General features: G+C 50.8%; 1 protein-coding gene across 1 annotated transcript; it reads left to right on the forward strand.

Annotated features, from left to right (window-relative positions):
- The first annotated feature begins 48 nt into the window (after positions 1-48).
- On the forward strand, positions 49-15,584 carry LOC142420354 (excitatory amino acid transporter 5-like). The gene is made up of 11 exons (XM_075524211.1): positions 49-225; positions 2,681-2,760; positions 4,755-4,967; positions 5,755-5,797; positions 6,620-6,842; positions 9,983-10,082; positions 10,290-10,523; positions 12,116-12,310; positions 13,016-13,150; positions 15,236-15,335; positions 15,447-15,584. The coding sequence occupies exons 1-11, from the start codon at positions 49-51 to the stop codon at positions 15,582-15,584; spliced, it is 1,638 nt and encodes a 545-aa protein (XP_075380326.1).
- The last annotated feature ends 105 nt before the right edge of the window (positions 15,585-15,689 follow it).

Here is a 15,689-nt window from a genome sequence, read left to right on the forward strand (position 1 = left end):
GGCCGGGAGCTGCTCCGAGGGGCATCGCCTGGGTGGCTGAGGATGACCATGTGGGAGCGGGTCAGGAGAGCTTTGCTGAACTCGCTGTCCACAGCCTTCCTGCACATCTGGAAGTGGGTACGGGCTTTCTGGCGTAAAAATGGGCTCTTGACCCTGTCGATGCTGTCAGTTGCCACCGGGTGCCTCCTGGGGTTCCTGCTGCGGGCGCTGGAGCTGACAGAGATGGTAAGTCTGGCCAGGATGGGGATGGGAGCGAGGGGGATGGAGGGGGGCAGTCGGGGCGACCAGCCCTGGTACCAGCAAGACATAACCATCAAGGGCCCCAGATGTGCACAGCCCCAAAAGCAAAGGCTCCTGCCCAAGAAAACCACCTCTCAGGGCAGGTTTCTACCTATGGCTTTTCTTTTTTTTTTTTTTTTTTTGACCAAAAAGCTGCCAACAAATGCCAAAGCTGCAGGACAAATCCTGCCTCCCTCCACTGGGAGTGAGGGGCTCCAGGATGGACCCGGTGGGGCTGCAGGAGCCTCCAGGTGGGATGGGGATGGGAAGGGGGGGAATGGATGCTCGGCTGCTGGATAGTAACAGGCTCCCCCCAACACAAACAGCAGCACTGGGGTCCAAGGGATGAGCTCCTCTGTTACTCTCCCCAGCTGCACAGATGCTCAACCAAAGCAGGTTTCCACTCTCTGGAGAAAGCCCAGCAAATAAATATGGGGTTGGTGGAGAGCCTGGGGGGCTTCCAGGGGTCACCTTCCTCTGAGGACCCTTGGAGACAAATGTGTTGGAGAAAACGCACCTAAAAGGTGCATTTGCTCAGCGCTTTCTAGGAGCATTGCGCTGTTAAATGTCACCGCACTAAAATCCATTGGGCGCCTTGGCTGTGGCTCAGCCCTGATCCTTGGCCGGGCTGGCTGAGCCCAGGAGGGGGGATGCTGCTTCGGAGAGAGCTCAGCCGGTGCTGGAACATCCCCGTGTCACCCACAAGGATTTAGCAAAGTCTTGTCACTTCAATTACGCCCTTCACCATCACCACCTGCAGCAGGGATGATCTTGTTACTTAACTGAAGCCGGGTGTAATCTCCCTGCGCCACAGTGCATGTGCCCGGGAGAGCCGGCAGCTTCCCACGCTGGACTTGAGGCCAGCCGAGCCTGGGGGCTCCTGCCCCTCATCCTGCCACGCACCAAGTTCATCCATCCTCTGTGCCGGTCCCATCCTGCCCCGTTGCCACAGCCCTGCACGCGGTCCCCGGCAGCCATTTCTCCCCGTTAAAGGCTTTTGTCCTGAAATCCACGCTGCACATGAGGGGCTGGAGGAGCAGCTGGTCCCCGCTTTCCTCCCCGCGATGGGAAAGTGTCACGAAGCCTAGAAACCCACTGACAAAAGAGATGGTGTTCAAATCTGTTATTACTCCTTGCACCCAGCTGGACCCATCATGGCTCCGCTCTACATGAGATCCCCAGGGAAATCAGCCGAGTTTAGGCCACACGGGTGGGTTAGCGCAGGGACAGCAGTGTGGAACATTTATTTTAATAGTTTGCCTTGGCATCCCTCAAAGCCCGGTGGTGTTGGTTACTCTGGAGTAACCAAAAGCACCCGCTTGGCTTGGGGCCATCTCAGATCCGTCCCCAACACCTCTACAGCGTCACAGTGAAAGACTGGGGGGCAGGGAGGGAAGGAGGGAGGGAAGGTAGGTGCATGGACTGATGGAGTGAGGGATTGGATGGATGGAGGCATGGAAGAACTCAGCAGCCAGAAGGATGGTGGATTGAGAGATAGATGGAGGGATGGTGGATGGATGGAGGGATGGATGGTGGATGGAGGGAGGGAGGGATGGATGGATGGTGGATGGAGGGAGGGATGGATGGATGGATGGTGGGTGGAGGGAGGGATGGATGGATGGATGGTGGGTGGAGGGAGGGATGGATGGATGGATGGTGGGTGGAGGGAGGGAGGGAGGGAGGGAGGGAGGGAGGGATGGATGGTGGATGGAGGGATGCTGACCAGGTGGCTGCTGATCTCGCAGACCCCTCACTCTTCCCTTGGTCATGGCTGTGGGATCTGGGCTTTGGGGGTCTCTCTCCAGGCAGCCCTTCCCCATGCCCATGTGAGGAGTGTAAGGGGATGGATGGATGCCATGGGGTGGAAACCTCCCTCGGTGCACCGCGAGGCTGTACCACAGATGGGCCAGACACCTGGGCTCTCCCTGAGCTCGGCGTTGCTATTTGCAGCCACAAGGTATTTCCACCTTCTGCTGCCGGCACCAGGCTGCACCCGACAGCTTCGGGGGACTTTTGCACGTGCAGTTGAGCCTCTGCTCCCCAATAACAAGTGCAATGACATTCGGGAGGAGCCAGCGGTGGGGCTGTGGGGACCATTCCCTAGAGGACAACGGACCCAAGGATGTTTCTGGGAGGTGACCAGCCCCACACACACCTCTCCAGTTCACAGCTGGGTTTCCCACGTGGCCAGTATTTCCCATCCCTGACCCAGCTCCTGGTAAGGGACAGTCAGAGAAACAGCATCTCTGAGTGCTGCAAGGAACGGCTGCCAGCTCAGAACCAAGCTCAGAGCTGGGTCTGGTTGGGAAAAAGGCAAACTTGTCGGGTTTGAGCCCTTAACCCGCGATCAGCATCCGCTTTTCAGCTCTCACCTGAGACAACGGCTCTGCTTTCTGTGCAGGAGAAGCAGTATTTTTCCTTTCCTGGAGAGCTCCTCATGAGGATGTTGAAGATGCTGATCCTGCCCTTGATCACCTCCAGGTAAGACATCATCTTCTGCTTCTAAAGTACCATCTCTCCGTCATGTTGAGGAGATCATCCCATGGTCCCCCGTTGAGGAGATCACCCCAAAACTGCCTGGGGTGAGAATAACCCCAGCCCCATGCAGTCAGCAACCAAGCACCATCCCCTGCCTTGGTGTCCATCAAACCCCATGATTTCCCAGCAATGGTCTGGGACAAATCCTCACCTGGATTTGGTAGACACCTGCACCCAGGTCAGATACCTGCACTGGCTGGGGTGATTCCCTTCTTTTTGGGCCCAGCCAGCTGGTGATGCTGGGACCATCCATGGGCGGCTGATGATGGGCAGCTGTTGAAACCCAAAGCAGATTTCCTTATTTAGAGGGTTTTGAGAAAGTTCAGGTAGAAACCGCAAGCATCTCTCAATGTTGTGTCTGTGTTTGCAAACCCCACTTTTATCAGCCTGTTCAGATCTGGAAGTAAGAGTCACACTCAAGTCTAAGCAAGGTCTTGAAAAGCTTACATGGATTTACATCTTTTAAACAATTGCTGGCACATGCTCATTAGAATACTGAAGCAATTAGCTCTTTGTTCCCTTGAGGACATGTCACTTCTCTGTTGTTTTCCAGAGTTTGTTTGCTGTCCCATTTGCCTTTGGTTTATTTTTGGGAGCAGTGTGGTCTCTATCCTGGCCACACTTGGCCTTTTTGGTATCAGCCCTTGTAGAGCTGCTTTCTTTTCCCCTCCGGTATTTCACACCCTCTTCCCTGATGCACTGCCTGGGTTCTCCTTCGCTCTCGGGGTGCTCTCGGCCCTCCTTGCAGCAAAGTGATGCTAGGTCGTCCCAGCCAACCGCTCTCCTGCCTGCGGGCGCAGGGTCTGCACAGGGCTCCCAGGATTCTTCTTGCATGTTGAATTGAACCAGGCTTTTTTTTATTTAATTACTGAATGATGGTGAAGTGGCGTCTTCCCTCTACTGTCCCAGAGGGGATCGGGCATTCTCTGGGGATGAATTTGTCCAGGTTGGGGCTCAGCTCTGGAGCTCCCCAAGCCTCACACTGGAAAGCATCACCCATCCGCGTTGCTTTTGTGGCCTCTCTTGAGCTTCCCAGGGTCTCTGTCCTCCTGGACACGTGGCTGCTGGAGGGGATCTGTGGGCTGGCCACTACCTCAAGACTGGTCCCTTGTGTGTCCCCAAGGGTGGCATTAACCCTTGCAGCCTCCGTCTCCATCACATCCTGCCTGGGGGTTGTCGGGCCACTGCCGAATGCTGCCGGCAGGCTTGGTGAGGGCTCTGCAGGGCCCCGAGGAGCTGGAGCAGTGAAAACCAGCGGCCAGGAGCTCGGTGGGGGTCTGCGTGCACATGGGGCACACTGCAGCCCCCAGATGCTCCCGTTTGCCCCCAGTGCCAGCATCGCTGCCCACCAGCTCTCCCTGTTGGTGCAGCCTGTAATATCGTCTCTATTTTTAGTCCAGTTTTGTTTAAAAGTAGCTTATGGGCTACTTCTTAGGAAAGCTTGCATGTACGTGAAGTCTGAACCAGCAGCTCTCTCCTTGGGGGAGCGGGGTCCGTCCCCAGCAGGATTTCATAAACCTCAGTAATACCTTTCTGCACTGTTCACAGTGACACACAGCAGCAGCACAAGGTGTCGGAGATTTAAGAGAACAGTATCACCAAAAAAAAGAGCAGCGTTAGTTATTCACCATCCAAATACACTAAGAATGTTTACTTCTTATCCCTTGGAGAAAACAGAAAACATGGGCAAACCTTGAAAAGGGACTTGGAGAGGTGTCTCCTGCCCTTCGCAGCTCAAGCCTGGGTTGCCACAAGCCCATCCTGGGTGTGAGATCCTGCAGGCACAGGCACACGAATGTGCAAGAGGTCGGTGATGCCCTTAAGCATTGGTTAAAAAAAGATCTATGGAAACTTCTCCCACCTTGGAGATTTTGCCCATCAGATGCATTTTGTGCAGTTTTGGGACCAGACGCTGACCACAATCTTTTCTGCTGCAGCCTCATGTCCGGGCTGGCCACCATGGACTCCAAGGCCTGCGGGAAGATGGGGGTGATCACCATCACCTACTACCTTTGGACAACCTTCATGGCAGTGGCTGTCGGGATCATCCTCGTGGTCAGCATCCACCCCGGCGCAGCTGCCCAGAAGGACAACTACTCTGCAGGGAAAGTGGTGCTCAGCTCTGCCGATGCGTTACTGGATTTAATCAGGTACGTCGCATGATTTCAGGAGGAGCCAAGTTTATGATGGTGTTTCACAGACGAGATCTTCCCACAAGGCATTGAGTTCCTGGGAGATATTGAGATCTCAAGGGAAATGGGAGAACCATTGGCCACACTCACCAGGCACCAGTACCTCCAAGCCCAGCAACTTGGGGTTCATTTCTCCCCACACATATCCCTCTAGCCACTCTGTCACCCCCGTTGCTCTCCTCCCAGAGACACCAGCAAAGAGGGGTGTGGCAGCAGAGAACAGGAAGATTTAAATTCCCTGCAAAGCTCAGCGGTTCTCCCTCTGCGGCCCCAGCCATGACATGCCAAGCCCTGCAGCTCCTTGGGCTTTGCAAGGTAAAAATGAGCAGGAGTTGCCCCAGGGCTGGATTAAAGCAGTGGACAAGGGTTAACTGGGGAGGGGGTGCAGCCCGGATCCAGGGGCTGGCAGAGAATCTCCATTTCTGGAGGCATTCAATCGACTGGACGAGGCTCTGAGCATCCTGCTCCAGCTTTGCAGGTGGTCCTGCTCTGACCAGGGGGCTGGAGATAGCAGATGTCCGTCCCCACCTCTGGCTTTCTATGAGTCCAGTTTACATGTGGTTCACAGTCCTGCTCTTCATTCACCTTCCAGCCTGTCTTCGCCCTCAGCTTGCACAGAGGACATCAAGCTGGTGTTGGCTGTAATGGTCCTCCTCTTGGCCTCGTGCCCACCAGAGCTGCTTCCCAGGTTGCTCCCTGCGTTCTCATGACAAGCTTTAACCCCTGCGCAATTGCTCTCTTACAGAAACATGTTTCCTTCTAATCTCATCGAAGCTTCGTTCCAGCAGGTGAGTTCACCCGGCCCCTCCGCGCAGGCGGCTGGGGTGGTGCTCAGCCCCAGACGGGGCTGTTCTCCCGGGCCTGGACACGAGCCCCTTCCCTTCCCTCTGCCTCACTCCCCACCCTGCCCACTCCCCGGCTGCTTTCTGCTCACCCCAGGGCAGGCACCCAAAGGTGGGAGGGTGCTGGTGGGGGCACAGGCTCACAGGGACACCCCTGCCTGCCCGCTGCCTGGGAGGGCTCCTGTACAAAAGCAGCACGACGTCTCTTCCCTCGGACCCCACCCTTGTGCAGTGGCTTCTCGGTCCCTGGCGACTGGGGAGCAGAGGCAGAGGGGTGGGCAGGCAGCAGGAAAGGGGAAAGAAAGCTTGAAGGAAAAGTTGGGGTGGACGAAGGGGAGAGGCCGAGGAGGGGCCAGGTAGGGTGGAGGGGAGAAGGGAAAATGAGCAAACTCACGGCATTGGGAAAGCATCTGTAGAGCCCCCAGAAGGAGAGGGACGGGGGGTGAAGGGGCCTCTCCATGGGGACCACGGTGCTTACCTAGTGCTGCACCAGGATCCTGCAGGGACCTGGCTCACAAATGCCATGCGTGTGCCTGGAGAAGCGCAGCCTTGCTCAAGGATGGCTGTGCTGAGATCTGCAGGGAACAACCACAGTTCCCCTTCCCTGTTTCTTGCTTCTCTTCTTTTCACCAGCCTTTTACTGCCTGAAAAACAAACTTTGACCCTCCAGGACCACCTGGCCCAGTGATGGCTTTGCCTTTGTATTCAGAGCAGGATTGAGCCCATTGCCAACAGGACACTAACCTCCCTGCTTTGCTTTTGTTTCAGTATCGAACTGTTCTTGTCCCGGTGGTGAAGTCTCCTGGCTTTCCAAAGATCCCAGGGAAATCTCTCAGTTTCATTTACTTTGCACCCGATGATGAAAACCCTGAAATTCATCGGCCTGTGTTCCTCGAGCTGACACCGTCACCTGAGATGACCTACAGGACCCTGCCTGGGACCAGCAATGAGATGAACGTCTTGGGAATCGTCATCTTCTCAGCAACGATAGGTACCTGCTCAATAGAGAACGGGGCTCTGCACCGCACCCCGACCCAGCTCACAAGGCCGTTCAGCAGCAGTTGCAACCCAGGGTGGTAACTGCTGTGGCCACTGTGCTGGAAACTGAGGTAGGGATGCTCAGAGGGACGAGGTTATTTTAGCTCTAACTGCTCAAGTCCCTGGGGAACTGGACACAGCACGGAGCTTGTACCAACACCTTCATCAGTACCATCCATAACAGAGCTCACAAAAGGTGTTAGGCACCGAGAAGGCTGTTTTCTCCCCAGATTTTCCATATGAGCCTTCACAGCCCAAGCACGGGTCCTGAGGGTTTTCAAATCTTCACATAAGCTGGAGGGTCCTTTTTATGAAGTCTACTGAAGTGAGTTGTAACTCTTGCAGAGGCCACCTGAGACACAGCTCGTTACAAATGGTCCAAACCCTTCACGTTGGCAGCGTTCAAACTCTCTGAGCAGGCAGCAGATGAAAGCTGGGTCAGACTTAGTGCCTGTCACAAGTGCATGGAAATTTATAACAGGACTTTCTGAAGAAGGTAAGAAATCTTCTGCGTTGATCAGCTTGCAATCCTGCTTGGACAAGGTGCTCAGCAGCAATTTCAGGAAGGAAGAAGAAGCAGAGGTTGGATGGAGAGAACATGTGCAAGGGATAGGGAGGAAGAAGGTTTAATGGGGATAAAGTCACGGGAAGGAGGAACTTGGAGCTGACTCAGAGCATAAGACAGAAGGACGCTGGGTGCAAGGCTGAGTGAGAAAGGGAGGAAGAGATGAATCAGGAGGGAAAAGGGTAGGAGGAGATGAGATGAGCATGGGGGCAGGATTATGTGTAGATTAAGAGGTGAGGGCAAGGAGCTTGAATTTAGTATATAAGGAACCAAAAAGTCAATTAGAGGATTTGAGGGGTGGAGGCAGTATAGCCAGCACAGCACTGGAACACACGACTGCCGTCAGAGCCAGGGGAGAGTGGCCACTTTTAAAGGCTACGAGGAGCGCCTGGAGGAGATGGCCACAGTGAGACCGGGCAGAGACAGACCCACTTAAAGATCCTTACAGACAAAAGAGATGTCTATGGCAGACTCCTGTCCCAGTGACCATCTGCAAATGTGACAAATGCTCAGGGAACATGCCAAGCTCCTGCTCGCAGGACACGTGCCCCCCTCCAGCCCAGGCAAACAAGCGAGGAGAAGCCACTTTTCTGAGATTACCACCCCACCACCCTGCCAGCGTGGGAGTGCGGATCAGCACTGAGTTAGGACACAGTGGGAGATCACCTGAGTGGGCCCTGGCCACCCAGCTGCACTCCCCAGGTTTTGCATGGGATGGATTAGAGCTCCACGAAGCCGCGGACCAGCAGAGCATCACCTGCACCAGGGACGGGCAGCTTAGAAAAGGGCATCCGCACATCTGCGGGACGCTTTACCTGCGAGCAGAGGTTGAATTAATGGGGTTTGCCTGGCAGAAAACAGGAGGGACAGGGCAGGCCAGGCAACACAGCCCTGTGCTGTGGGAAATGGGGGTCAGCTCCTCCTTCCAGCAAGGCGGGGGAGGCAGGTGGAAGCTGGTTGAGATCTTGGCAAACGGTGTTTCTGTCCGATACCAAAATTAGGCAGTTTGTGGGACCGAGACCAAGGCGTCTGTGCAGCGCCCGCTGGCTATCTGGATTGGCTTTGCTGTAGATGGTAACCCCACACAGCTACCACAGCTCCAGCTTCACTGACACCAAGCATCTGCAGTCCTCTCCCTTGCTTCTGAAATCCAGAAAAGGGCAGAGATTTAAAGTTACTTGAAGCAAGCTGTCCATTTGCTAGGGCGCTCTCTTCCAAATCAGCTGTCTGTAGGACCTGAAGAGAAAGGGATTTCTTTCAAACCAGCTGTTATGGCCACCAAATACTGGATGAATATCCACAGAGCTGAGATTTAAATATGCCAAGCCTTGTCTCATTTCTGAAAGTCCTGGCAAAGGTGACCCTATCATCTCATCTCTCTTCTGAGCAAGCCAAGAGATCCAACTACCTGCCAAAGGTCTCTAGGAGTCCTCAGCCCTGAAGACTGAAAAGGAATGAGAGGGACAAGACAACATCCTGATTATATTCTTCTTTTCCAAGCTAAAGCAGACACTTGTACAGTGCTTCAGAAGTAATTTTAGCTAATGGGACCACACAGAAAGTACATGCACCAGGCTGGAAACCAGATGGGCAAATACTCAAAGACTCATTTTTCTTTTGCTCGATGGGTACCTGGGAAACCTCCTCACCAGTGAAAGCAATGGGATTTAGCACTGGCCAATTTTGTGCTGGCAGACCAGAAAGCACCACAACACCTCTAACCATTCATGTATTTCTGATTTCTTCAAGAGAAAATTAGACTGGAATTAAGTTAATACAACAACAACAAAAGAAAAACCAGAATTAATACAGGAGGCTTAATGCCTGTATCTAAGCAACTCAGTTGGATCCTTCCTGACGTATTATTGTCCAGCCGCATGTGCTGTCACCATCACGGTACAGTCTGTGAGCCACCAACAAAGCTGTCTGTGTGAAATAGCTGGTCAGCAGCCAGCACGGCCCATCCCACGAGGGAAGCGAGAACTGCCACCACCCACGGGGCTCGGGCAAATCCAAGCGCTTCTGAAGAAGCTCATCCGAGTGGCAGACATGGCATGCGGCTCTTTTCACTCCAGAGCAAGGGGAGGGATGCAACATATCATCACGTCCTCAGCTATATATAACCCCACCAAGCTTTGTCCTTTAAAAAAAATAAATTTTTGTTTCCGGAGCTACGTTATTCTTGTATTACCAAATAGCAAAAAGACAGCTTATCCACCTCGAGAAGTGACTCTTCCAGTATTGAGCAGCAGTAAAGAGTTTATCAGTTATCTGTGCAAGGAATAGTCCAAATCCTGGATTAGGGTTTGGTGGGGGTTTTTTGAGAAAAGGCCAGACGCTTGTATTTGCTTGGAGCAGAGAATTACCTCGACCCATAAGAGCATGTGTAAATCTGTATTAAGTCTGACCTGCTGTGAGTCTGCCCAGTGAAACCCATCTGTGACCACCAGACCCTCAAGCCACTCGGCACGACACACGCTGCTCCCATGGTACTATTGAGTAATATAAACCGATGTGCTTGGTTGCAGGACTTCTCCTGGGAAAAATGGGCGAGCGAGGAACTCCGCTGGTTAACGTGTGCCAGTGTCTGAATGAAGCAGTTATGAAAATTGTCTCGATGGCAGTTTGGTAAATTTGGTTTTGATTGATTCAGTTATTTTCTTACCTGCTATCTAATGGTAATGCCGGTCATATGTCTACAAGTATCTACCGTGAGCACTGGATTTACTTTCATATGACTGTACCACATGGTACCAAATACTGTAATGACCGTCATGTAGTGCTTCAATGATTGCTGCATCCTCATAAATATTTTTTTATGCTTATTCTTTGCAGGTACTTCCCCTTTGGCATTGTATTTCTCATCGCTGGAAAGATTCTGGAGATGGAAGACCCATCGGTTATAGGGCAGAAGCTGGGACTATATGCCATTACAGTAGTGTCAGGGCTAGTCATCCACGGACTCGTTCTCTTACCTCTGCTTTTTGTGCTCATCACCAAGAAAAACCCCTTTGCTTTCATTCAGGGGATATTGCAAGCCTTGCTGATCGCCTTAGCTACATCTTCCAGGTATGAAAATGTGGCTGAAATATGCCGATACAGCTGAGAAGGCATCTGGTTTAGTTATGGGAGACGTGGCTGTGTGTACGGCCAGGCGAGCTGGGGGAGAACAGGTATAATTCAGACAAAGAAAAATTATGCTCTGACACTATTTGAAATAAGATTGCTTCCAGTTTTAGTAGTTAGTGGGATGCTTGGCACTGCCCTGGGCCTCAGCGTGTCTTCAGACCTGGCCAGCTCGCATTGCTCTTCCGCTCGCCCTCTCCTGGGGTTTTCCCAGAGCAAAGCAGCAACGTTTGTGCGTGGGTGTGCTTCTTTTAATTGGTGCAGTCAGTTTTCTTCCAAAGAATTCAAAATAGGACTGCTGTAGGTGCTTTATGGCAGCATGGGGTTATGATCCTGGGTTTTAATTGAAAACATCAAAAGCTCTTCTGAACACTTTACTGAAAAGCTTAAATCAACTCCTGTGTATCCCAAGCTCCTCCAAAGAAAAGTGTTATCTACTTTCATAAGATTTTATAATTTTACATTATTTTAATCTGTTTTATTTTCATTGAAAAACATTCTTTATAACAATGAACAAACTTTACATTAGAAACTACCATCCTTTCTGGAAGACACACAAATTAAAACATTTTCTTAGAAAATATTTGACTAGGCAAAGGGTTTTTCTGGCCTCCCTAACGTTGCTTCTTGACATAATCCCAATAAAACCATCCAGGATTGTGCCTTCCTCCCCCAGCACCCACCGCTGCAGGTCTCTTCTGCTACTCTTAACTACCTGATCTCCTCCTGAACTTGGGTCTCCTGCCCTGTCTCCGTCAGGCTTTCTCCTTCCTCTCTGCTCTACAGCCAGCCCAGCAAGCTGGAGAGCTGTTATGCAGAGGACAGTGGGAGCACTCTGCTTCTTGTCCCAGCCCTGCAGCCTGTGCCGGGGGCTGGGGGCCATCGCGCTATGTGCTGCAGCCACCTCCTTTCAGAAAAGCAGTCCCTGCCTCCAAGAGTCTATCACAATCCCATCAACTTCTTTTCCGTGCTCGTTTCCTTTCTTCCGCTCAGTCTTCTTCCTCCACGTCCTTATCCTGACTCCTGTGTGACAGCTCACGTCTTCGTGCTAGACAGAAACAAGAGAGAAAGGTTGGGGGGTGCGAGAGCCGAGGCAGCTGCTCCTCGTGTGTGCGGCACAGAGGAGACGAACGAGGAACAGCGGGGTCTGGCTGGACCCCGGCACGGCCAGTGCTGGCAGATGCTGCCCCGTACCCATGTTCGAGGCACTGCAGGATTAACGTGGGGACCAGGGAGGTACAACAAAGCTCTAATCATCACGCAGAGCTGTTCACAGAGAGCGGTGCCTTTGGCCACTGAAATGACATTCTGGCATTTTATCTTGCAGCCAGTGGCCAACTGACTACTTGGCCGATTACGTATATTCCCCAGGTAGCGCAAGCTGAAGAAACTTTCATTGTGATACCAATTTGTATAATATTGCTGCTGCATTTACTCTCAGGAGGACTTGTATTTCTATACCCTTACGTTGATTCCTATTTATAAAGCTCAACGCAAACGACAGAGAGAATTACCGATCCTTTCTCGTTCTGCAGCTCAGCAACCTTGCCCATCACCCTGAAGTGTCTCCTGGAAAATAACGGGATAGACAGACGCGTGGCACGATTCGTCCTCCCTGTCGGTGCCACCATCAACATGGATGGCACGGCACTGTACGAAGCGGTCGCTGCTATCTTTATTGCCCAGGTCAATGAATACGACTTGGATTTGGGACAAATTATAACGATAAGGTAAATGTTTCTTTGCAGCAGCTGAATTATTTCTCTCTATTCATATTTATAGACATTATAACAATCTCTCACACTTTTCCTGCTTGGCAGAGATCTTGCTACTGCACAGAGTGAACTCTGCTGGAAAGCTGAGAGTAGGGAGAGGTGCAGTGCGTACCAGTCCCCTGCGCCGTGCGCCAGGGAAAGCTCGGGCTCTGCACCCACAGAGTTTGCTGCAGAATCAAAGACTTTGCCTGTAGGTAAAAGCCAGACTGCAAACTAACAGCATGGCTAGAGCAGGTCAACACCTGCCGCGTGGATGAATGACCTGAGCATAGAAGGGTTTGTGCAGGTATAATTTACACCCCTTCGGGAACTGAATATCCTCATTTTATATGCAGGGAAATAAAGCACCTATCTAGATAAAAATAAGTAAGTACAGTTGCAAATATTTAGCAATTTTAGGCAGGGGCTACCTACACTGGAACGCAGAGGGGTGTTGTGTAAGCACAAAGCCAAGAGTAGCTGCTGCAAGCCCTCGGCCATGATGTGCACGCGCAGGGGTTCAGGATAGCATCAGGGAGCAGGAAGGTGGAGGAAGCCAGATCCGATCCAATCCTTCCATACAGGAATAACTTACTTCGCCATGCAAACATGCTTGCCTTTTTTTTTTTTAAAAAAAAACAAAACCACCACAGTAATTGTGTGGCTGTCTTCTCTTTGCAGCATAACAGCAACAGCAGCAAGCATAGGGGCAGCCGGGATCCCCCAGTCCGGACTCGTTACGATGGTCATTGTGCTAACTTCTGTTGGGCTGCCGACCGACGATATCACACTCATCATCGCAGTCGACTGGGCTCTGTAAGTATCTTCCTGATGCAATGTAACGGGCGGGTGCTAAGTGCCAATTCATGGTGATGTATTTGAAGCAGCTTTCACGGAGGCAAACAATCACGGAGATTAAGGGATCACAGAACAAGGCCAGGAGCCAAGTGCGAGATTCTTCATTTTCCGATTATTTTCTTGAAATAGCCCACAATACCTATAGGCAAACAGTCTCCTACAAGCGTTTCTGCTCCGAGGTGCCCATCACCGGCCAGTGCCTCATTAAGGACTGTACGTGGAAGAAGTGGTGATGGTAATTCAGCCACTCTCTCAAGCAAGGTCCCCAGTTTGAAATACCAGCTTGTCCTGATCTTTTATCTAAATTCCTATCTGATTGTACAACACATCTTTGTTGGAGGTCTCAAATAAGTAACACAATCTATCTTTCTGACACATACATACATTTATTCTTTTAAGAGATCAAAAGGACGCTACTTTCCTCTGTAGTGAGAGGTAGAACAGGAGGAAAGCAGGTGCATAGTCTTCTCCTCATGAAGCATTACTGTGTAAGGCTGCTAGTTAACATATTCCCTAGAAATACCTCAAGTCCTAGTCTTCTCCAGGCTGTCCACTCTGTGAACAAAGGAGGATGGACAGCACAAGAGACAACGTGAAGTAGTGGACGGTACAGTGGACAGTATTTGTTTTGGTGGACAGTATTTGTTTTGGTGGAATATTATCCCTGGAAGAGGAACAAGGTTGGTAAGGCAGGGTGAAAGGTATCTGGCTTCATACAAGGAGAAATTAAAATTAGCCAGGAAGATGCTAACAACAACAAGAGAGTGACAGAAGGGGTGGAAACATGCCCTTGTTTAGGAAAAAAGCATGATCTCCAGGAAAAAAAAAAAATCAGTCAGAGAAACCAATTAAAAAAACATAAACCACTGGTAATTATTTACAGTATGTGCTCATCCAGTTTGCTGTTTCTATTTCTGAAACACAGGCATTTTCATAATTAAAAAGTAGACAGGAGAGAGAAATAGATGTCACATCAAAACAGTAACAAGGTGAAGTACGAGTTGGTTGCACACCAAATCATAGCAGCAAATTAGACAGTCAGTTCTTGAACAGATGTAGCAAAACCCCCTCTCGCATTTAATAAGCAACTTCTCTCTCAAATCCATATGTCACCAGAACTAAACCATCACTGGAGTTTCTAAAAGTAAGGATGACATTTTCAAGGGCCTGCATCCAACACCGAGGAAGTCTATCTTCTAGCGAGACCGTCTTCATCTTGATGGATGAAGACCAGATTGATCTTGAGACAAAAACTGATGCTTGATTATATTTGCCACAGACAAACAGAATAGAAGTCAAACATATGCAGTTTGTGAAATGTGCCATTTTAAAGTACCAAGATAAAAATGAAGCAAATTAGACAGGTGAAAAAAACATAGAGCGTAGATGCTGACTTCTACGTAATTGACACATGGGTTGCTGATTTGTACTTCACAGCCACCCTGGACAGAGAGGAAACAGCATAGAGTATCCTGGCTGCTTTTCTCTTTCTTTCACATAGAAGGAAGTTTCACTTTTCAGGTGAAACTTGTAAAATCAGAACACAACGCAAGTTCCATCTTTGAGCATCACAGGGTACCCAGCACCATCACCTGCCGCAACGTGCTGGCACTTTCTACTGACGTGAGAGGTGCTTGGATAAACGAGAGAGGTGCTGTGGCTGGATAAACAACATTGCCTCCCCAGGAGGCATCTCAAGGAGTTTTATGATTCACTGAGGCAGCTCACCCCCACACCGAGCAAAAATGATGATGAGGCATCAGTTTGGGAAGTAGCACAGGCAGGTCTACGCACTAAAAAGACAAGCACGACGAGACAAAAGACACCCCACTGCCTTCGTGGTACTGGGCTCACAAAGACATCGCACATACCATTTTCTCTCTGTATTTGCAAGAACAATACTGCACTTGTCTCAGCTTGCCATTAGCAAAACCAGTGGTAGAGACATTAGGGACGGAGGTTGACATGTTTCGAAGGCATAAAAGACCCCGGGCATGTTGGCTGTGGCCACCAACTGCATCCTCATGGCTCTCTCTCATCTAGGGATCGATTTCGAACTATGACCAACGTCCTCGGTGATGCTCTGGCTGCTGGCATCATAGCACATGTCTGTGAGAAAGACTTTGCCCCAAAGCCCCCAACGGTATGTATAGCTTGGCTGGGAGAGCAGGGGAACGCAGGAGATCTAACAACTGCGCACACACAACGCACGTGCTCACTTAAGAAATTAAAATTGTACTACTTCTTTTTGCAGCAAGATCCAGTAAGCAACACAGACAAGTTTCCTTCTGTAGAGACCTCACATCTGCATCCCAAAGACTACGTGATTGAAATGATTGAAGAAACTTTGTTCGATCAGACAGGAGTTCATTATAACATCTGTCAGGTGTAGATCACAGCATTCCTGCTCTCGGAAATGGGACCTTGGTGCTAAACACTGACATTGTGAATGTCACATATGGATGCTCTGCAAGATAAAGGCCTTACTTGGCACAAA

Source organism: Mycteria americana, chromosome 24 (assembly GCF_035582795.1).
Source record: "Mycteria americana isolate JAX WOST 10 ecotype Jacksonville Zoo and Gardens chromosome 24, USCA_MyAme_1.0, whole genome shotgun sequence".
NCBI classification, from domain to species: domain Eukaryota; kingdom Metazoa; phylum Chordata; class Aves; order Ciconiiformes; family Ciconiidae; genus Mycteria; species Mycteria americana.